This window comes from Ixodes scapularis, unplaced genomic scaffold (genome assembly GCF_016920785.2).
Source record: "Ixodes scapularis isolate PalLabHiFi unplaced genomic scaffold, ASM1692078v2 PGA_scaffold6__148_contigs__length_123643588, whole genome shotgun sequence".
NCBI classification, from domain to species: domain Eukaryota; kingdom Metazoa; phylum Arthropoda; class Arachnida; order Ixodida; family Ixodidae; genus Ixodes; species Ixodes scapularis.
Window position 1 is genome coordinate 68902507 of NW_024609881.1, and position 24097 is coordinate 68926603.

A 24097-nucleotide genomic window follows, 5' to 3' on the forward strand; every position below is an offset into this window, starting at 1 on the left:
TACGACCCAGACGAGAAATCTTTATTTGTGATGGATTGCAGTTCAACAAATCGACACCGTTCGAGAAGTCTTTGAAAAGCGAACAAAACTATGTGTCATTTTGTCCTTAGCGCTTGTCAAACAACAGCTTTTCTTCTTCTTCTTCGTCTTCTTCTTTTTTTCTTTTTTGTAGTGCAGCACAGTTTCGTGGGCTACACAAAACAGCAGATATACTGAAGGTGCTATTGTCTCCCTGGCTCGAGAACAAAGGGGAACATTACGCTGTGATATCGACCGTTTCAGTCCCGCTGTAAATTTTAGATATAACAGAAAAACACGCACTTCGATCGATGGTTTGGCAGCTTTGTTTCGTTCGCGAAAATTCCAGTTTTCTTATAAACACCGAACACATGCAGAATATCCTGTTTCATCCGAACTTATACTCCTTGGCTGAACAGCATTGTAGAAATAAATAAAGAACAAAAGTTAGTCAATAATCAATTACTTCTCATAATCCCCAAAAGGCTAGTAAATATTTTTAACGCAAGTGTTTTTGCGTCAATAAGTTTAAATCAAACTGATCAATCACGATTCCGTAATTGACACCGTCACGCATGTCCATTTGATGCCCTTTCGCTTGCAGAAAACTAGCACGGAGTTGGTCCATAAAACTTTAGCTATCGTTGGAGGTCCGTTATCGACGGTCTAAACTCTAATGAGTCCATGTCAGCTGACATGCTGCGCGTAAAAGCTTAAACAAACGTACTTGTATTCAGGCTGAGATGTTAACCTTACCCTATAAGATATTGCAGATGCCTTTATATTATTCTCATTCCAAGGCTGCTTTCGGTGGACGTCGCATTTTTCTAAACTGCCGAGTCTATTCTGGGTAGGCAATGGACATCCTGGGTAGGCGATGGACATTGTGTGTGTTTTTGTACACTTTCTTCTCAGTGCTCCAGATAATTATCCTTCTTGCAGTGTTTGAACTATGCCTGCTTCGTGAGCATCGAAATAGAAGATCGCGCATTTTTCGAACGGAAGAGCTGTCTGCTCGTGTAGTATGCTTAAGTGCAATCAGAATCACATCGTCGGTAGATCTTATGGCTAAGAATCTGCAATCTTCCGTAATGGTTGGTACCGTGAATGTGAGAATATTATCAGAAACTCACCTGAGCCTGCCCCAGACAATTCAACCAAGGCATCTGAGAACACAAGGCATCATGGCTGTAGTCCATGACGTCACTCCGTAGGCTGCTGTTGGGCGGCATCGCCGCCATAACGCGGAGTTCTCTACTTCGTATTTTGCACGACTTGCCTACATCAGAAAGTTGATCAGGGAGATCCTTAAGTCACAAAGTTTATCAGAGAGAGCCTTAGGTGAACTTCCTAATCTACCGGCTTTAAAACAAAAATGAAGAAGCTCAGAGTTTTGGAACCAATTTTTCGAATCTATATAGTAAATAGTTTGGTCCAGTTTAGTGTGGTGCCTGGAACCCGTCTCTGAGCTGTGAGTGTACCGCGTCTACAAAAGTGGTCCCTTGATTTCCGTTTGATGACGTCATACAAGCATCACGCTGTCGTCGGCCGCGATCCTGGCGGTGTGACAGCAGCGGTAGTGGATGTGGCAGGCGCCTGTTTTGCTGCTGGCTGCTTTCCAGCCTGACGACAGTCCACGAAATCTTCGACAGCGAGGAGTTGGGACGCCGTGACGACATTGACACTCACGTTTACTCGCGCTTTTTGACGCAACTTCAACGACCAACCACCAGGGTCGTGACATCCGAAAGCATGACACTCAGACTTTTCTGACGTCATTTGTTGCCACTTCGGGACCACTTATGATGGACGCTCGGAAGAGGATGCCAAACGCACCGGTCGGAAACGTACGTACTTCAGGCATCGTAACTGTAAGTATTTTAAGTTGTTCTAAGCGGAAGTAGCGCTCCGTTATTTCAAGACTAGAAATATTTAAAGTCTACAGCAGCCAGGGATCAAGCAGGTGTCTGGCGGAAGCCACGTCACTCTGCAAAACGTGGAAGCTAGGAAGGTCTCAAGCCCTGTCTTCGTCGACGTTGCTCCGGAGGTTTAGTCGCCACAGGCGCACCGGAAGTACGGAGAGTCACATAATTGTCATCACTCCGGGTTTTCACTTGGCACACCGTTCGAGAGCCTGCGTACTCTCTGTTCTGTCCAAGTGGCAGATCAGTTCATGTAGCGTTCGGGACGCCAATCTTCCGAGTGAAGCCAACATTAACGCCTTGCCCGGCGTCTCCCCGACACAACGCGAAGGTAGCTATAAGAGAACAAATTCAGCCAACCCGTTCATTGGTGAGGCCTCATCATATTCGGCCAATCATCTGAGGATCGTCGTCATGAATATCGTCAACGGTCTTGCGCTTGCGCGAGCAGACGATAAAGGTGAGCCCGGCGGCGATGTACAGGCAGAAGGTGATCCAGGAGAAGTAGTAGGAGAAGCCGAAGCTCCAGCGACAACCCTTGGGGTGCCTCGACGACAGGTACTTCTCCTCGTAGTTGATCGAATTGGTCTCTACCTCCATGATCACCACCATCACCCCCGCTGGATTGGAAAAACCAAAGAGCGCAGTCACAACTCACAGTCATCTATACTCCCACGCTCCATTTCGCTTCTGAGAAAGTGCTGCAAGCACGATTAAATTCGAGTCACTGGTAACCGAGCGATCTAAATAGCAAGCCAGCTGGCGACTTCCTGCGTATTTTCTGTGCGAAAATGTTCAAGTGAGGTAACTTCCCAAAAATGTTTAAATCTCTTTTTTCAGAACTGAAAATAAAACAATGAGAATCTGCTTTTTTTACAGCTTATAGGTCTGCCTTTGGTTTTCTATAGCAAACTAGCAGCTTAAGAAATGCAAGGCGTGACAATTAAGTCCAGAGTACTTTCTTATTGCTCTGCAGCACTGGATATGGCGCTAATAGTAGACAAGAAAACGCACGACGAGTCACGACGTACAAAGAGCAAACATAATACGCCATTCTTCAAAATAAAGTTCAATTTAAAAATGTAATACTTATGATTCTTGTCCAACACTTGCCTTGGTCATCCACGTTTAAATCAAACGAAATTCAAACGAACGAAACGCCATTTCAAAAGCTGTGCAGCGAGAAGGAAAATTTCTTATATAATGGATACTTTTAATACACGGTAGTCCGGTGTTCTTACTAAAATTTAAGCTGGTTCAATGTTAACCACATATGAAGTTCTTAAAGCCACCAATGGCCTTGAAATGGGAAGTTTTATAACAAAGTTCTTCTACATGTTTTTTAAACTGTAATTTGTGACAAATATAATTGTTGCAGCTCATCCTTTTTGCATTCTCTCGTTGTTGTTTTTTCTCGCAGCGGGGGTCAGCTTCCGATAAGTTGATTTAGTCAATAACAGCTAGCATAAAAAACGCAGGGTGTGGCGAGTGCCGAGCAATTGTATCATCGATTCCCAGCCAATCAGATTGCGGCATTGTCCGATAGCAACGCCGAAGAGCCAATCAGGAAGCAAGAAGCGGGAACACTGCAGGCCGCACCCTCCGTTTCTTAAGCTATCGAGAGACCCTAGACGCACGTACCGCTGAGGAAGTGCACTCCTCCGGCGAGCCTCTTGAACATATAGCGGGGCTCCTTGAAGGTGTACACGGAGAACCCGAGCCCCATGAAGAGCAGCGCCATGCTGATGGTGCAGAAGGCCACCTCGGAACGGGTGTACTCTGCGGGGCGACAATTGGACACATCACTCGAGTCGCAAAATAATAAAACGTGAGCCACAGATATGTATATACGAGTGTCGTTCAAACGTTATCCGCACATCCGGTCGTTTTAAAACGTATGTTGCCCCAGCACCACCTAAAAAAGACATGGCCTGTGAATTTGCCTCCCAGACGTCATCACTGGTGGATCGACGCAGCGCCGCCTAGCGTCCGTCAGTATGGCCGCCAGCGCGTCCTGCAGCGTCTCTCATAGAGCACGACGCTAGCACGCGGAGACGCCAAGCTAAACGCGTCGACCGTTTTGCGGCAACTCTTGTTGCTTGGGGGCGGGTCGGTGATCCACCGACGATGGCGTCATGCGCAAGCCTTCTTTTCTACGTAGTATCCGGCGCGCAAATTCGTCTGCTTCTTTTGCTGGAGTTCTAATGACGTCAGAACGCCAAGCTCTGATTGGTTCTGATCAAAGGATAGTGGGAGACCTCAAGGCAGCTTGCTTTGAGGTCTACCAACTATCCTTCAATCAGAGTCACTTGAAGCTCAGCGTTCTGGAGTCACCAATGCCCTTGAAAAAAGAAGCAAACGAACTTGCGCTGCGCATTGGCTGGCCACGCTGTTTTATCAGCGCTTTTCGTACAAGGTCGTTGTCTCACCAGTAACTGCTGTGCAAGTATGAACTTGTTGCATCAGTTCACTTGTGTTAACAGATCGAACTGATTATAGGCCCAAGCTATAATCAGTTCGATTTGTCATACTACCAGGCCGCAAATCCCAGTGTTCTACTTTTGTTTGTACAGTGCGTGTTGACAAATCATGGGTGTCGATGTTTGTGTTTATCGAGAAAGAATAGGATGTTTCCTCCCTTCTAGCACCCGCAAATGTGTAAAGTTGAAACGTTTTTTATTCTGTCCGCGAGTTCTTGCTGTTGTTCCGTCGATCAGAGTCGTGTTTGCACTCGCGTTGGTATGCTCACTCCTCATTTTGTCCGGAGACGTAGAAATGAACCCCGGCCCCAAGAATGCTCCCGACCAGCCAACTCTCGCTACGTTGCAAGAGAAGCTGGAAGCTCTCCTCCTAAAGACTGAGTTAAACCACCAAGAAAGTCTGTCAAAGCTTAGCGCGATCACAATAGGGGTCGGTGAATTAAGCGAAAGGGTCACGAGTCTTGAAAGAAAGGTTGAGGAATTGTCGGGAACTAATGAAGAAGTTACTAGAGTCTCTCAAGACCTCCGCTTGCTGGAAGAAAAAGTCGAATCAATATCGTTAAACACTGAAACTACACTAAACCTTGCGAGCGACCTCAACGCTCTTGATAACCGTATCCGCCGGAATAATCTTGTATTCAAAGGCATTCCAGAGGAACCCAGGGAAACCTGGGCCAGATCTGAAGAAATAATAACTTGCTTTGTCAAAGAACACTTAGATATAGAGGCAGGTGTAATTGAAAGAGCCCATCGGGCAGGTAGAAAGAACGCAAACTTCCCCCGCCCCATCATTGTAAGATTTCTTAGCTTCAAAAGTAAGCAATCGATTCTAGAAAACGCACACAAGTTGAAAAACCTAGAATCTCCTAAGGTATGGATTGAGGAAGACCACTCGCCATTGATCCGTGAAGCACGCAGAAAGCTTTGGGATTACGCAAAAACGCATCGTAGTCCCCAATCACGCGTGCGTCTAGTGTTTGATAAACTTTTTATGAATGACAAGGTGTTTTTGTACGATACCCAAACAGACACCGTTGTTGAGTCGCAACGGTCTATTCCAAGCCGAATTACAAACTGACTAAAAAAGAAAAAGAGTACGTCTCATGATTTGTCCTTTTTTCTTGCCAACTTTCGGAGCATACTATCTAAACAAGATGCTCTCGCTGATACAATTGCAATGTGCAACCCCGACGTCGTGTTAGGAACGGAGACTTGGCTTTCTGATAATATACTGAATAATGAGTTAGTACTCAACCATGACTTTGCGATTTTTAGAAAAGATAGGATACAGTCACGTGGCGGTGGAGTCCTTATTGCTGTCAAAAGAAATTTGCCCGCTGTTCCCATTCTAATGGATGACAACATTGAAATAATCTGGGTGCGTGTAAAGGTTGCTTCCTCTTTCATTTTAGTAGGTGCATGCTATCGACCGCCGAACTCTTTGTCTGATTTCGTTGATCACCTGTATACCTCTATTGGAAATGTTACCTCTCGTTATCCAAGCTTGCCTGTTTTTCTTGGAGGTGACTTTAACTTTCCCGGGATTGAATGGACCACTGTTAATGTGTCAGACGAATGTCGCAACAATTCGCTTACATCCGCCTTTCTAAACATCTCGCAATCATTTTGCCTGACCCAAGTAGTACTTAAACCCACTCGGGACGATGCAATTTTAGATTTATTGTTCACTTCTGTGCCAGAATATTTAAAAAAGGTCACGTGTCTTGACAAGATCAGTGACCACGTGGCTGTCTTGATTAACTTCAGTATATCTATAAGAAATGCTCCCTTACAGTCCAAGGAAATTCACGACTTCTCTAAGGCAAACATTGATGGCATAAACAGTGTTTTAGAAACTTTTATTGGCGAATTTAACTGCGATTTCTTTTCTAGGTCAGTAGAAGAGAATTGGCAAAGGATAAAAAATAAGCTTAAAGACATACTTGCTACATTTGTTCCAAAAATTACTATACCTGATGCATCGGAAAAGCCGTGGTTCACGAAATCCCTGAAAAAAATGCTGAACACCAAAAGACGTCTCTTCAAAAAGGCACAATCTCGGGATACTGACGAATTATGGTCTCAGTACGATACTCAGGCTAAGCTGTGCAAACGTGAAACCAAGGTCGCAAAATCCAACTTTTACGGCAATGGTCTAAAAAACTTGATGCAAAAAAATCCCAAGAAATTTTGGAAAATAATTAGCCCACCTAAAGACACAATTCCTAATTGTTTCTTAGACCAGCATGGAAATGTAATGTCACCAACGGAGTGTGCAAACAAATTTAATGAGTACTTCGGAGATGTTTTTACCGAAGAGTCTTACCCGCTGCCCCAGTTTGATTTGGCACACAACCATTCTTTATTATCGAAGATTAAAATTGACCCGGATGGTATTAACAATATAATACAAAACCTGCCCCTCCAGTCTTCTCCTGGTGCCGACGGCATCAGTTCCAAGCTACTAAAACTTACACAGCCATATGCCGGGCTTCTTCTTGCACAGCTTTATCAACAATCCTTAGACCAGAGCATTATACCGCATGACTGGAAACATGCAATCGTCACTCCAGTTTACAAATCTGGTAGTAAATCGTTGTTTTGTAATTATCGACCGATATCTCTCACCAGTGTCCCATGCAAGATTCTTGAGCATGTTCTGTACACTCATATAATGAACTTTCTTGTAGACAATGGTTTCATTTTCATAAATCAGCATGGCTTTCAGAAGAACCGGTCTTGCGAAACCCAACTTTTTGAATTATTAACAGATCTACACACAAACATACATTCGCGCTTTCAAACTGACACTATTTTTATTGATTTTTCTAAGGCGTTCGACCGCGTGCCACATAAACGCCTACTTAAAAAACTCGAGTGTCTTAATATTGATAGTTCTTTAATTAACTGGATTCGGGAATTTTTGACCAACAGAACACAGGCAGTTTCTTTTCATTGTAATGTTTCTTCTAGTATTAATGTGAAGTCTGGAGTTCCTCAGGGATCGGTTTTGGGCCCCTTGTTATTCCTTATCTATATTAATGATATTGCCACTAGCATTTCCTCTACAGTCAGACTCTTTGCAGACGACTGCGTTATTTATAGAACTGTAAAAAACCAGACCGACTGTCTCTCACTACAGCATGACTTAGACGCCCTCTCTTTATGGTGCGACCGCTGGCAAATGAACATCAATACCTCAAAATCTAAATTTATGAGCTTCTCCACAAAAAAATCCACTGTAAGTTTCAACTACTCAATAGGACATTTATCAATTGAGAAAGTAAATAAGTACAAATATCTAGGAGTTATTTTGAGCGAGAACCTACACTGGCAGGACCATGTAAATTATGTGGCTAGCAAGGCTAGTAGGTCATTAGGTTTTCTAAGACGAAATTTATATCTGGCACCTCCGGACGTTCGTTTACTCGCTTACAAGTCATATGTTCGGTCTCAATTAGAGTATGCCTCTATCATATGGAATCCTTGTCAAGACTACCTTATTCAACAAATAGAGTCAATTCAGAATAGGGCAAGCAGATTTATTTACAAAGATTACTCTAGACACTCCAGCGTATCTCAACTGAAAGAAAAAGCCGACTTGCCACTCCTCTCTATCAGAAGAAAACTTTCTAGGCTAACCTTCGTCCATAACATCTATTATAATAACCCACTCCTCAAGCTTAAACTATTAAAGCCGCCACACCGTATTTTTCCTCGATTTGACCATCAGCATAAGGTATTACTACAAACATCACATACTAAACTTTTCCAGACGTCACCTCTACAGTTGGCAATTTCCGACTGGAACAAACTTCCAGCCAACATTGTAACTTTAGCAAATGTCGACGAATTTAAAAATGCGTGTGCTCAATACTGCGTAAATTGAAATGTATGTTTTCCACGTGTTTTCATTATATTGTTATTTTTGCATGATGTGTGTTCATATTTTCACTGTTCTGTTTTCCTTGTATACTGTTGAATTTCCCCCCTCATGTATGCCCTCTTGGGGCGCTTGTGAGGTACAAATAAATAAATAAATGAATGAAATGAAATATGTTACTGACTTGTTAGTTGCACCATTAACGTTCATATTCAATATTTTGATGTATTTTGGGTGAATCTTCTAAACTTGACCCATGCAGATTGCTAGGGTCGTTTTGATTTTTAAGTGTGGCGATATTAACTTGTTAGGAAACTATAGGCGAATATCAATAATATCTGATTTTTCTAAAGGCTTCGAGAAAATCCCTCATAATAAACTGTTGGCATATTTGGAGCGTTTTTCTTTAATAACGGACTGCCAGCATGGTTTCAGAAAATGAAAATCTACTGAATCCGCTCTACTGACCTAGGATTAAGTAATTATTAATATATCCAAAACAAACTGTTGACATTAGCAATATACATAAATTTTTCTAAGTCGTTTGACCTAGCAAAACACAGTATTCTTTTAAATAATCTACAATGCTACGGTATACGGGGTCATGCATTATATTTATTTAAATCGTACCTGTCTGAACGTAGACAATTTGTTCAAATCAATGGTTTTGACATTAATCACGTTTTGAATATTGTTCAGACTCTGCAAACAGGCCAAAACGATATCCTTCAGGAAGTTCGTGATTTAAGAGCCAAACATCGCGCCACCGAGGAATCAGTGAATACTCTGATAACACGCGTTAATCATTTAGAGAACGAACATTTAATTTTGAAAACGGACGTCGTCACCAAAAGCGTGGTATCGGATCCACAGATAGCATCCGCTGTTACTGAGACATCGGAGCTCTGAGCCTGCTGTGACGACGCGGAGGGCAGAGCGCGCAGGTCTGATCTCCTCTTTTTTTGGCTTTCTCGGTGCCAAGAAGGAAACTTGAGCGCGATCGGAAAAAGCTGTCGCAGATGTCTGTCTTGAGAGATCAGGAATTTGACTTTCAGAGTCATCCATAGAAAGGGTACACCGCCTTGGCAAGTACAAGCAGCGAAATAATCGCCCTAATATATTGAAATTGTTTTCATTTAGAGACAATGAGTCAGTTCTTTTGAAAACCTACAAGTTCAAGGGAACGCATTTTTCTGTTAGCGAAGACTTTATTCCATTGGTGCGCCTTGCTCGGCAGAAACTGCTAAATTTGCGCACCCTCAAGGCGTACCCTTCAAGCTGCGCTTTGATAAACTACTTATTAGAGAAAAATGTTACACATAATCGCATAACACAGACTCGGTTAGCGAAAAACTTTCATGGGCCAGTGCCAAGCCCACTAGATTTTAACGCAGGAAGCTCAAACCACGTACCAGCTGTTCAGCTTAATAGTTCAAGTAATAATTACGCCGCAATTTCCAATCAAGCTTCAAGTCCGTCATGACTTTCTGAGAAGAGTGTTAGGGCCGATGCTGTATCATGCCTGAACTTGATCATTTCACATCAACATCGCGTCTGAACTTGAGCTAATATGGGTTGGTCTTCACTTAAAAAAAAAAAAAAAAAAAAAAGTATTTTAAGGGAGTGTTACCGTCCTCCCGCTGCAAGTGCCACTTTTATTTCAAAGATTCACCATGCGATCAACGCTGTCATTGTTCGTTTACCAAGTGCACCAATAATTTTGTTAGGTTATTTCAACTATCCTTCTATAGATTAGTTTGATGTGCGCACTTCCGTTAGTCATTTCTCTTCAGAATGCAGTGAATTTGTTAATATGTGTTTCGATTTCAATTTGTCCTAAACGGTAAAACAACCTACATGCATTACTACATTTACCGCTTTCCTGCTAGAACCATCTTGAATTAACCTGAGACTGCGGTAGTAAAGAAACATCAAACGTAGAAGGGACAGAAAATAGACAGGACGACGTCTCAAACTCAGCTAACTCGTTTATTTAGTCCACCTCCTTATATACTCTCCATCTCAAGGTCATCACCACCAACACAAAAGGACAAAGTCTATACAGTTCAAGCGCCACAGCCTCCATCACACAATGCAAGACGTTGACGGCCTTTACAGGTCGACGCGATAAGGCAACGTCCATCCACCTTCAAGCTTGAACAAAAGGATCTCTTCCCCTACTATGCTAAACACAGTTCATACTTCTGAATCTTAACACTACCTCTCCACATGAAAAAACCCACTGAAACGGTAGTTGGGCCAATATACCAAGAAAACCAAACAAAGCAAAAGTGTTCTGCAGGTTTTTAGAGCATCACAAGCAGGTCGCACTTCAAACAACCTAAATCGCAAATTAAAAAAAAAAAAAAAAACATTTTAGAAAGATTTTTGAATTACTTCCAAACTGTAGTGAAGCCTGACTTATGCAGTTGCCTAGAGACTTTATCAGCACGGTCTCCCTTGCTACTCTGTTTACATCGTTCCTCTCTTTGTGTATTATTTCTGTCTCCGACCAGAGCGCCGTGCAGTTGTTACATTCATGATTATGTTTTGCTATTTCCGAGTTGTGTGCATTGTTCTTTACATTTATTTATGTTCGTTTAATCTGTCATTCATGCAGCCGTGCCGTCTGTCCTACATACTTAAATCCACACTCCAATGGTATCTCATGCACAATACCAGTCTGGCAACATACCGAGATTTTTTTTTTTATGTGGAGAGGGCGTGTTAAGATTTAGAAGTATGAACTGTGTTTAGAATAGTAGGGGAAGAGATCCTTTTGTTCATGTTTGAAGGTGGATGGATGTTGCCTTATTGCGTCGACCTGTGAAGGTTGTCAACGTTCTTGCATCCAGTGATGGAGACTGTGGCGCTTGAACTGTATAGACTTCGGCCTTTTGGGTTGGTGGAGATGACCTTGAGATTGAGACTGTATAAGAGGTGGACTAAATAAACAAGTTACCTGAGTTTGAGACATCCTCCTGTCTATTTTCTGTCCTTTCTACGTTTTGATGTTTCTTCTCTACCCAGTCTCAGGGTAATTCAACATGGTTAATATTTGCCAGCCCGCCTGCACCCTTACGATTTTTTCTCCCTGTTAGACCTGGTATTAACAACATCGCCCGAACTTTTCTCTTCATCAATGCACATGCCTGGTCTTAGTGACCTTCCTCTATCACATTTTTTTGTTAAATATTCCTAAATGTTATAAAATTAAGTATTATCGAAGGCCTTACTTTAATGCTATAAATAACGAACTGAACCTCTTTGAGGAGCGTTCAGTGGAATGTAACTGGTGCATATTTAAAAAAAAAAAAAGTAGCGTCACTTATGAGTGCTTATGTGCCCATCCGCTTCGTATCATCATCACCTGAGTTCTTATGGTATAGCGTGACATTGAAGAGATTTACAAATAAAAAGAAAAGAATATTTCGTGCTGCTATGCTCTCGAACGACGAGCAGCGCTGGGCAGCGTATCATATTGCTGCTGAGGCGTATAAAAAAGCAGTTGATACGAAAGACACGTTTTGCAATATCACGTTGCCATAGATGCTAATAAATAATCCCCGGCAATTTTGGAAAAATTATTAATCACACTTCCAGTTACGATGTAACGCTCAAGGACAACGACGAAGCAAATGTACCCCCCCCCCCCCCAAAAAAAAAAAAAAAAAAGAAAATGGCTGCTTGTATGTTTAGACAGGCTTAATGTTGTTACGCCTCCACGGGTGATCGGCCTCTAAGCTGTGAGAAATTTAGCCAGAGCAGTACAACCGCTAACCTACGGTCTTTAACGTGAACCTTGCAGTAGTGATTTCACGGACGCATGCCGGTACGAAAGTCATGCAGATCGAAACGGGCGGGGGGCAGGGATCGAACCCAGGAGGTTCTGCAGTGCGAACTTTCGCTCCGTAGTAGATGTACCAAGTAATAGGTGCCCTTTTGTACTCGATGATGTGTTCATTAGATCGTTTTCAATACCTGTTACATCTTCATGTCCAATACTTCCAGTCTGTGAATTTCTTCAAATGCATCGTTATTGCGGACAGGGAAAGTATAGTCAACATTATCGAAAACATAAAAACATCATCTACAAAATCGATAGATAACGTTGTCTTTAAAACGCAGCAAAAGCTAGAAAAGTTGACGCTTTTTTCAGGGGCGGCTTTGGGGTGCACGAAGAAACACAGGGATCCCGCGGTGCCTTGTCAGGAAGAGGTCGTGTATAATATTTCTCTTTGGTGCGGTTTTTTTATACGTAGGAGACTGGTCGTTTCTTGAACGATCATATTTGGGACCATAAAAGGGCGGTTAAAAATAATGCACCGAACTCGGAAATTGCAAAACATGTAGACGAATGCAACAACTGTGAAGCCGAGTGGGAGGGCACTGAAGTCTTACATAGAAAGAAAGCCATAGGAGAGTGTTCAGAGAATCTATGCTTATTTTAAGCTTCTGGAGTTGTATCAAGTAAACCTTCCTTATCCCTTGATAAGGGAACGAAAATGTTACTAGGTTTGTAGTGGTGTCGGGTTTACCGTCTAACCTTGCCATGTGCAAGAATACTCGCAGTCCTCTTTTTTTGTTCTTCTGTCCTTTTGTGTTTGGGTACGTGTTCTTTTGCGCTTCGGGCTTGTATGCTTTTGTGATTCGGTTTTGTGTGCGTTTGTCAGTATAGGGTGAAAGTTAAAGTACACTGTGTAGTGGGCGAGGAGGTCGTTTGAATTGTGAAAGAGGTCTTGGACAGGTATATAAGACGATGGTTGTTCAATAAATTTCAAGCAGTGTTAAAAACATCGTTGTTCCGTCCGTTTTTTTTTTTTTTTATTGTTCCTACGTCTTAGGGTTACTATGGATAGATCATATCAGTGCCAAGCTTTTGAAAAATACTAAAGTGTATTCCTGCGTTATATTACGTAAAATATTCACCCAGTCACTTGAACAAAAGGCACCACCAAGAGACCGGAAGGTGGGGAAGGTGATTCCTCTGGAGAAAGGTGGCGATGAACATAATCCTTTAAATTTTCGTCCCATTTCTTTAACGAGCATTTCATGAAAAATGCTTGAGCACGTAATTTATTATAACCTTGTACCCATTTTGGACTCGAATTCTTGTTTTTTTTTTTTAATTCAGCCCAGCGTGGCTTCCGAAGGTTCTGTTTTTGCGAAACACAACTTCTACCATTTACTCTTGCCCCCCCCCCCCCCCCCCCCCCCCCCCCCGGTCACTCTCGACCACGGTTTCAAGACTGATTGCATATTCCTTGACTTCTCAAAAGCTTTTGACAAGCTTACTTCTTTTTCAAAAACTTCATAACCTAAACACAGATATCAATGTACTCGCTTGGATAGAATCGTTTTTAACAAACCGCTGTCAATTCGTTTACGTCAACGGAACCAGTTATCCAGCCTCTCGTTTAACTCCGGTGTCCCACAAGGCTCCGTAATCGGTCCACTATTGTTTACTGTATCTATTAACGATCTACCTATGCGTATCTCTTTATCTATTAGCTTGCGAGCTGACGACGGTGTTATTTATAAAAAGATTAATAACGATTTAAAGATCTCTGGCCTTCAAACTGATATTAATAACGTAACCCAGTAGTGCACAGAATGGCTCATGGAACTTAACATTTCTAAATGTAGGTCAATGAGAGAGTTTTCAAAATAACGCTTGTCCCCCTTACTTCATTAACCATTCCACCCCTCCTTTCTGTTTCCTCCTATAAATACCTCGCTGTTCCTATTGTAAATGACCTTTCCTGGAATGTCCATGTTGAATTCGTCACTATATAACAACGCTAATCGCTTACTAAGTTATCTTATAAAGGAATGTTCGATCGCTCCTTTTTCTTTAAAGCTAATTTTGTATAAAACCCTAATCCGTACTAAACTTGAATATGCATTCTCCATCTGGAACCCTAGACTCACCCTTACATCCGCTCTTGAGTAAGTTCAAAATCGTTCTACTCGTGTTATTCTTTCAAACTTTCAGCGCACAGCCAATGTCACCTCTATAAAAGCATCTCTCTCATTGACTAGCCTCCCTTGTCGCAGAAAACTGTATCGCTTGTGTTTATTTCACAAGATTCATCACTATAACCCGGCACTTTGTAGGACGTTCTTTTTAGAACTATCTTATATATCATCGCAAACTATATCATAGATCACAAACTAAAAATAGCTATCCCCCATTGTAACGCTTCTATTTTCAATTCTTCTTTTCTTCCCTAGACATACATTGATTGGAATCGCCTTCCGCATTAGTGATCTCAATTACTGACGGCGCTGATTTTAAAAATGCAATTGCAATTTTTTTCAGCAATGTTCCTTAGCGATGTTCGTACTGCTTTAAGTACTGACGCAGTTTTTGCCTTGTTCACTGATATTAATGTATTTTTGCCTTGTTAGCGTTGTATTCTTGTATTTTTGAATAACTAACCCACTCCAGTCTGTAATGCGTTCGGGCCCTGCGAGTAAAGAAATTAAATGAATCGAAATGATTCAGTATCATTCATAAAAACAGTGATTACAGGCGTACCTCAGTGAAGTGTCTTATTACGTCCCTTATTCTTTCTTCTATTTACTAAGAATACTGAGCATTGTATTCCCGATTGAACAGTTATAGCCTCTGCTGATGACATTACAGTGTATTTCAAAGGCAGCACATCTGACGAGATTGAAAAGATGGCGAATCATATGCTCTCTTAACTATACCTATGGAAGGAGATAAATAGATCACCAATTAACGCAAACAAAACAAAGTGCATGCTATTCCGGACTAAAACATTGCAATTGAAACTCACCGAAATAACATTTTAGGTGGGGATGTAACTGAGGTAGTGAAGTCCTTCAAGATATCAGGTGTTATTTTTACAGACAATTTATCATGGATGATCACGTCGACTATTTTCGTAAAGAAGCGAGAAGCTAGGTTCTAGGTACATTGTCCAGATACTGCGGAATTTTCACTGCGTCTGTTAACATAACATTTTCAATGGTCTTGTGCAGTCATACTTTCTGTATTATCACCTCAAATAAGGTACCACTACCTTGCAAAATAAAAACAAGATTCTTACCCTCCCGAAAAAAGAAAAACACTAAAACTGGTTACAAATGTGTCACACGTATATCACACACATGCTCTTTTTACTCAATTAAAGGTTGTTAGAGCTCCGCATCTGCATTATTACCGGCTCCTATTATCGTATTAAGCAGCACTAAAAATCAAAGTAGCTGTATCTTACCAATATCAAACTTAACTAAAAATATAATCACCAATCACACACGGCTACGTGAATAGTGGCATGTACCCACCCCCTGTACAAACCATGGTATCGCATTCATCAGATTCATTCTACCATCTTTATTAAACACTGTGAATCATTGAAACTCCAGGCATAAGTGTCCGTTTGGTGACTTCATGTTGATAATATCTACCCTATAATTATTTGTTATAAATAGAAACGTATTGTGTTAACTAACGCAAAGCGAAAGGCACTTCTGCACATAAGATTAAGTAGGGATGTTATTGTAACACTGTGTTAGATAAGTGCTGTACGCGAACTGCCATCTTGGGGCTTGTCAATTTGCATTTGTTGCAGCTACCATCTTTCTCTGAGAAAACAAATAAAATTAATTGAATGATTTATTTATTCATTCATTTATTAAAAATATGAGACAGACGTCCGCCCACGTCCACGACTGGTGACTAGGTTTTCAGCGTGCACGTGAACGGATTCTGTGTGATCGCATGGGATTATCCTTCGCTTATTGTCAAGTCATCTTGAGACAGCGTGTATACGGTCCGTTAATCCCCAAGCTGACAGTGCGAAGGAAGGTACACGCTATAGCCGGACCAATAAACCGCATCTCTTTCATCATCTAACCGCACTCTCTGCGCGCGAGAATGCTAGAGAGCGTTATCACGCGGCAAAAGATAGAGGTATGACTGGTATAATAAGCATGCAACTCCCTGCACACCGTCAATTCAGGGGTGAACGAAGAAATAGGAAGTATTCACATGTCGTGATCAACACGAGCTTTGGATAAAGCAACTCATCGTCTGCCATGAACAACAGTTTCGATGATGCGAAAGAAATCTGGCCAACGCTTGCTGTCAGCACGACCCTAATAAAGGAGTACACATCTATGGCGGCCCGTTAATATATCCTATACGGTGAAAATTGAGGGAGAAAAGTAGATGAGAGCGCGTGGAAACGTTTGAGCGCCTAGTTGTGATTAGAATGATAAGGGGAATTTGATTCTACTCACGGTTCGAACACGCTTGAACAGCGAGTGGAACCTTTACGTCTACCCTTTAGTCATTCCAGTCAAAGCTCGGCACACCGACGTTCCCAAGTACTCTCATATCTTCCCCTCCCTCGGTGTCTTGCCGCATGGAAAGCTTGAGGCTTTGAATACATAAAACGAGATCTGCCTTCTGCTCGGAACAGGGCGGAGCAAGAGAAAGAGAGCGAGAGAGGCGAACTCTGTGTTCACAAACCCGGAGGACAGTCTGGAAGACGTGTCCGACCTTCTCCAACCTGACATGGGTCGATGTCCCGCGTCTGTCCTGGCGCGCGAGACAAAAGTCGTCGACCTTGCTGCTCGCACCGTCAACAGCGCGCCACGAGTCGGCGGCGGAGAGCGCGGGGCTTTTCGAGAGCCGTCCATTATTGTCGGGGATTCTGGAGAAGTGCCCACTACATGTCAGTTTCCCCGTCGTTGAACCGAACGGCGACTTCAGTTCCCGAAATTGGAGTTTCTTCTTCGTCGCCATTCCTCTCTAGCTCCGGAGCCCCTCTCAGCAATTGGCAGGCAGGCGGCAGTCGTGTCGTCTGCTCGGCGTGACTCAAGTGCAAATCAAGTCAGATATTAGTTTCTCTCTGCCTCCGCGGTTGAGGTCTGAAAGCTTTGCCTTGTCGGGTCGAGAACGCGCCGGAAATATTTCGGGAGCAGCGGGTGAAAGGAAGGAAAAGGGCAAACATAAGCCGATTGCCAACAGACAAACGGACATGAGCTAATAGACGACTCTTTTTAACCTGACGCCCAGTAATTTAGTTGCACTGATCGGTGTCTTCAATGAACTGACTGAGATTTTATTCGAAGTTGCAGTGTCATAGTGCAAGGTAGGCGCACGGAAAGGCGGTGGGTACTACAGGCCAGCAGAAAAAAATCAGCCGCTAGTAACCGGCCATAAAAACAGCTCTTCGTTATTCCTTGGCAAAGCATAAGCAATAAAATATTTCTATCGGGCCGTAGTTGGCGTCTACACTGCGCAACGACGTTAGCGTGAACAAGCCATCGTCATTTTTTTTTTATTTGTATCAAAGAGCTTTATCAACAATTATTAAAATAGTGCAAAGTACTGGTTTGGAGCCCTAACCTAAGTGGCAAAAGTTAATGTCCGCAGTAACCTTTCGAAGTAAAAATCGAAAAAGTACCGACGTTGTGTTTGCACTAACAGTGTCACACCTTCTACACGAGTAGTGTTCGTTCCTGGTTGACGCGGTGGGGTAAGACCCAAACACTATGGTAAATGGACACGAAAAAAAAATTAATTGCATACGCGATCCAACCGAACAAAAAGTCTGACATCTTAAATATAATGCCCAAGGGCCCCCTTGCAGGTTCCAGAGAAAAATAAAGGATGATGGTGATTTGCTTTTCATTTACGTTTACTGTTAACAAAAGCAAACTTGTTTTTAACAAATTGTGTTTTTAGTGTCAATAGCAAGCAGTGCCGATCACGGAACACCTATTGCCGCTAGGATTGTTTTCTCAGGCGTTTCCGCTACGTAGTTCCAGCGTTAACGACCTAACTGATGGAGAATATATATATTTTTTTTATATGTAATACATGTAAATATACAGATATGCTTGTCAGTCAGTATAATTAAAGATCATGAGTCTGACTTTTAATGCGCGTCAAACTAATCTACTAAATTCGTGCAGGGTCCGTATTATTACCTACTACGAGTGAGTTTGCAATGAATGTAAAACTACCTACAAAATTGTTTCTCGGTGACTATATGTTTCCTCTTTTATTATTTCGTTATGTAGGAACACAGTATTGTGGCGGTGAAAAATATCAAGAAAAGATAACCAGACATAAATAAACAACGACCTCGCAGTTTAAAACTAAACGAAAAGGGGGCCTATTTTTAATTCATATATTCAACGTGTCATAGAGTGGTACATAAGCACGTTTTCTACTGGTCAATGATCCCCATAAAGTGATGGCGCCCATCTATTAAGTAAAAATGTCTTATAAAAAAACTGTCTTGGCTTTCTCTTTTGCTTTTTCTTTTTTTTGCTGCCTTTTCTTTTTCTTTTTTTTTGCCTCGTTACGGAGTTAGTGTTAGCGTTTCCCAAAGGGGGACGCGTGTGGCGCTTCCCAAGGGTCATGCTAACAGATTCCCTGAGAATCCACCGATGAATCTTTCGGTAATTGTTTTCACCCTTTTTTTGTACTTTGCCTGTATATACGGTCATATATACGGACACCCTTGTATATACGGTCATATATGCGGACATAAATACGGACACCCTTGTATCTACGGTCATCCATATCACTCGTAGAAAGAACCACATTTGTATACCACTCGTGAAAGGAACTGCATCCATTTCCCTCGTGGGGGAAACCGCATCCATCGTTTTAACTACACGCACACATCACAGCCCACGCACCGCTACTACGGAAACCCAGAGCGAAGAACAACCGGCGACGGCAGAGCGGCAACTGAGCACACCAGCATTCCATCGCGCAGCGGCGCCTACCCCTCCCTGGCTCCGCGCCAGCTGTGCGACGCTGTTTTGACGAAAGCAAAAACGCTTGCTTTGACGAAAACCCGGCGGTGTTTGTCAGTTTGTCAGCGCCGGGGAGAGGGGGATAGAGAGGGAGAGGTTGACGCGTGCTGACGTCAGAGCTTCGGACCAATCGGAGCGTCGCACGCGTCAACCTCTCCCACTTCTTCTCCCTCCCTCCCCGGCGCTGACAAATGAAAGACTTTGCCGGGTTTTCGTCAAAACGAGCGTTCTAAAGCAGCTAAAGCATAGAAAAAAAAAACAGTTTCGTTTCGTTGACCCCCAACTGCTGCAGGGTCCCTGCTGACAACTTAAGAAACACAGAACACGGCCTATCATGATCTTGTTTCGTGATTCGTTATTCGGCTTTTCGATTGGCTGATTGGTTGATGCTAATTAACTGATTGGCGTTCCGATTGGCTAATGCTGATTTGGTGATTGGCAGTCTGATAGGCTGCGAAACGATCATAAAAACCTCAAAACTCTCCATGCCCTCTCGTGTTATAATATTCAAGCAAAATGTGGTTTCTGCCGGTCAGAAATTGTATTTATACTATTAGAAAGCAATCTAGTTTATTGAATAGTTTTGTTACTATTATTAATTAAGTTAGGGCAAGTATTTAACGCGCAAACATTTCTCTGTATGCGCCTTGCTGCTAAAAGTAGTTATTGAAGCATGTTATTTAACTTTATTGAACCCAGTTATTTTATTTAATAATAAAAGACCTAATTAATTTCACTATATTTTTCTTGAAAATAGAGACCCATCTGTTCAATATTAAAATAGAACTCCGTGAGGCAGCTGCAGTTGTGGGTTCTTTATATTCTGCTTAATGATCCATGTATAGTCAGAAGACATTGCTACAACGCGCTAACAAAATCTTTATAAAACATAAAGCTAATATTGTAATCTAGAGAATAAAAAAACTAAATATCATGGGGGCATTAGAGCGGTAGACGACATTTCCCTAAAAGAATTAGCTTTTTAATGCCGCAAATTATATTTTGTTTAGGAAATATGCAACATTAATATATAAACATTAGAAGAGCACGAAATCTTTTAAATCATTTATGAAGCTGTCCGAGATGGCTGGCCCATAAATATTTTATACTTTTTTTTAAAAAAGAAAAAACGAAGTCCCTCGTGTTGAAAATCTGGCTACCACGGGAAAGCGGCCTTAGCCCGGCCCTTCTCACCTAAAATTGTCCTGTCAATCTCGATGTCGTTCCGGATCTGCTCCTCGCTCGGGAACACACTGAAGAAGGAACATGACACTGCAAAACAAGACAAAAAATTTTTTGATTAATCCCACATTCTTCTCTGTAGGCAATTAACGTTGACCAAAGGAATATTTCATAAGCGCGCTATAAGAAACGTCGCTATTTGTAACACTATACTTTGAATCAAACTGACAAAATCGTTCGATGCAGCATTTATGTATTTTTGTAGAGATAGGCTGACAATAGATATAGGTCCCTTTCTCGGGCAAGCGTGTTTTCTAAATAACGCCACGCCGCGATACTCTCAACTTTCTTCCTGAAGCGGTTACCTGGCGGAAAAAGTAGCGAAATCATGGTGGTACTTTTCTCGCCATTAATATAAGCGACAATAGCGACAGTATTGCCGTTTGGTAAGCCGAAAATGCAAAGGAAAATTTCCCTCAAAGTAGTTCACACCGTTTCCTTAAACAATAACTTTCCTTGTTTTTTTTAATACTCTAACAACCTCACGAACGACCTTTTTTGTGTGTGTGGTTTGCAGTTTGCAGTAAGGCTGTTATCGACGCCGACTTCTCGCAGTTACTTTTTTTGCTGTTCACCTACACAAGTTTATATCTCAAAGCCGTGAAGGCACGTGATTTCGTTCACGGTAGGTTTTGGGCGGCGACGTGAGTTAGAATACAGCTGCCTAAAGGCCGGTTCAAACCAAACCAGATTCCGGATGGCGGTTTCCGAAAACCGCAGTCTTTGCGACTTTCGCGAAATAATTATAATAAATATACGTGCCAAATTTCAACTAACTTATAAAATACGCAACCTGAGCCTCTCAAAGTATTCGGATTACTAATATCTATAAATGACCCGCCGTTTTAACTGGTTTGTTATTTATAGTTTTTGTTCTCTGTTACATCTAATGATCTTTTGAGGTTATTTTATATAATATTAAAATATTTTAATTCGAACGCTAGATTACTAGCATTTAAAACATTATTCGGCCGGTGTTGGAATATGCTAACGTTATATGGAAACATTTTTGCGAACTCACCTGGCGAATTTATGCAATGTTTAATATAAAGCCGTCAAGTTCACGTTTTGACAAAAATAAAAGGAGATACGAGTAACTGATTTGGTCCAAAGCGCTGGCATTTCAATTTGGACAAAACAAAAATTTGGTGTGCAGACTAAACGTTTTATAGTTAATTCATGAAAACTGCTGAACTAACCTCAGTGAATACTTAACACACTTAGTAAAGACATAGCCTATTCATAGCCCAATTTATGCCTCATAATGTTGGTTTTAAATATTTGTTTCTCCAACAAACTGTGGATAAGGATGAGTGCCTTCTCGAGAGACAGTTGAATCTGTGTTCTTGTTTAAAACATGACTTCGCGTTTGTAAAAGTGTTATGTTTTACTTTGTATACCCCTTGGCGGAATCTCCTCGTAAGGTTAACAGTACAGCAAAATAAGTAAACGGTATAACTTTAAAAGGCAACAGGAGGCCCAGTTGCTTGACCCACCGTCTTCGGGTCCCAGAGTTCCGTTGGCAGTGGCTGGCGCTGTGGTCCTACAAATGCGGAACAGTCCCATGTTGCTCCTCACGAAAAAGGTCTTGGTCCGGTTCACGTAGATGCCCGGCTCGGGAGCCGTCACGCGGACCCACTGCTCCGACCCTATGCAGATGGTCCACATGAAGATGCCCAGAAGGACACCCAAGGTTGCCCACAGTAGGGCTCGCCGTTCGCACTGGATGACTGCCGCCACGTCCTGCCTGGGTCCCACCGCGGACTCGTGGAAGTGACGCGCCCTTTTGGACCTCCGGCTGCTGCCTCGGTATGCCCTCTTCTTCTTGGATGCCATGCTGGGTGATCAGCTATGGTTGCTGGAAGCGATGCTGAAGCGAGTGACGCTGAACCGGATTTAGAACTGCTTAGGAGCAGCACTCTAGTTAACTGGATTTGTGACCGAGTGCTCTTATATGGCGCAGTATAATGTTCTAGATTTTGAGACGCTCAACCGGTGTCAAGGAAATCTAAAGGAGTGTCCAGGAGTGTTCTGAGTGACAGCTGAAAAAGTTCAGGCCTGGTGCTTCACAGTTCCAAGCCGCAGTGCTGAACAACGCCTGAGAATGAAACTACTGAATTCAGCACTGAAGTGCTGCCGAACCAAAGTGTGACCGATGGGCCTTGCATCGAATTGGTGGCAACAAAAAAGAAACGGGAAATTAGGACAAGATTGAAGAAATTAGGGGAAGAATATATGGTGCTAATGCTAGACAAATGACAAGCTCTTTCTAGGCCGAGAATTTATATAGTTCAAGAAACCACATGACCTTTATGTTTCAGGAGCATGACTAATTACTATATTTCTTAGAGCTTTACCGTCTACTTTATGCGATGACTGCGCCATGCAACCTCGGGGCCTTGAGGCATGACAAACTAGGATTATGAAGAGTTTACAAATGTAATTGTAAATTAGCGAAGGTGGATGACTCTGGACCTGACTAGATATTCCAGTTTCGAGCCCGTACCGAGACTTCACATTTTTTCACGAAGCACAAACTGTTGAGGCCAGGTGACTGGGCATCGCCTTCGGTGCTGTTGTCACCATGCAAGATGCAGCAGGTTCTTGACCTGAAACAAGGAAGGATTATACACATCATTAACCCATGTTCAGTAGGTGTAGTCGGCGTTATGAATTTATGTATTCTACACGATACATAAAACGAGTGTACATTATCGGAGACCTTTTATACGATGAACGTGTTAATTTATATATTCTTATATTGCAACGAGTAAATTCTGTACTTAGCAGACGTCACTATTGCTACTTTCGCGAGACACCGTATTTTTGTATCGGTCTGAAGATATTTGAGCTTCATTAATTTAAATATTCCACAAAATGAATTCCTCATGCCAGAGTTTCATTCTCGCTTGTTTGCGTTTACGTGCTTTCTTTTTTTCTTTCTTTTTTCGACTTCTGTTTAGTTAACCCATGCGTCCTTTTTCCATTCTGAACACTTTTGAGGAATGCTTGTAGTGTAACATCATGCCGATTACAATTACGTCTTAAAATGCGATGCCCAACGAAAAGAAATCAACGAATAATAAATACTAGAAATGCAAAGAAAATCAGCGCTCGGAATGCTTCTACCAGAAGCCAGACTGTGCCTTACAAGCAGCTGTCGGAACACGGGGGCTGAAACAGAATCGCGACAGACGCCGAGGGTCCTCCTCTTCCTCCTCCTCCTCTCGATCTCCTCGCCCTCGTTCGCTCTAAAATAGCGGCAGTGTTCCCCCAGCGGTGTATGACCCTCCGATTCGGAGGAGACAGGAGCAGATTGGAGCTTGGTCCCGAAGTCCACAGGCTTTGCAGAGCGCGACTCTTGGCAGCCCTGTCCCCTTGAGAACAATGTAAAAGAAGAATTACGGGAGGTTTGCATGCCGTTTGCTTGGCACCCATTCGGATCTTCGGGGAGGTTGTGAGCTAGAGTTGGGTCGCGTTTCTAGAAGCTTCGGCGGGTTTGCTGCTTGGGGCGGGTCGGGCTCTATCAGCGATGATATGCGTAGGCCTTGTCTTCTTGGTGGAGTTTATTGCACAAGGGGTTTCAAAATCATTGTGGTGTGGTGGCCATCATAGCCCACCCCTGAAAAACAAAAGTCGAGGACCAACCGAAAAGGGAGTGAAAGGGGCAGTATTTTGATATCTCGACAAAAAATAACAAAAGAAGTAGCGAGGCTGTTTTATGCTGGAAAGCAGCCGGC

The 24097-nt window shown here is 42.4% G+C and overlaps 1 protein-coding gene across 4 annotated transcripts; it reads right to left on the reverse strand.

Moving 5' to 3' along the window:
- LOC8030324 lies at positions 1-22967 on the reverse strand. Of its 4 annotated transcripts, none has more exons than XM_040218509.3 (5): positions 22864-22966; positions 21854-22194; positions 20310-20387; positions 3582-3719; positions 1-2560 (listed from the first exon to the last, which is right to left on the reverse strand). In XM_040218509.3, the coding sequence occupies exons 2-5, from the start codon at positions 22191-22193 to the stop codon at positions 2322-2324; spliced, it is 795 nt and encodes a 264-aa protein (XP_040074443.1). In that variant the 5' UTR covers position 22194; positions 22864-22966; the 3' UTR covers positions 1-2321. The 4 variants fall into 4 exon arrangements, with proteins under 4 accessions (XP_040074443.1, XP_040074442.1, XP_040074441.1 ...); XM_040218508.3 differs by having other exon boundaries at positions 21854-22215; XM_040218507.3 differs by having other exon boundaries at positions 21854-22242.
- Positions 22968-24097: the final 1130 nt, after the last annotated feature.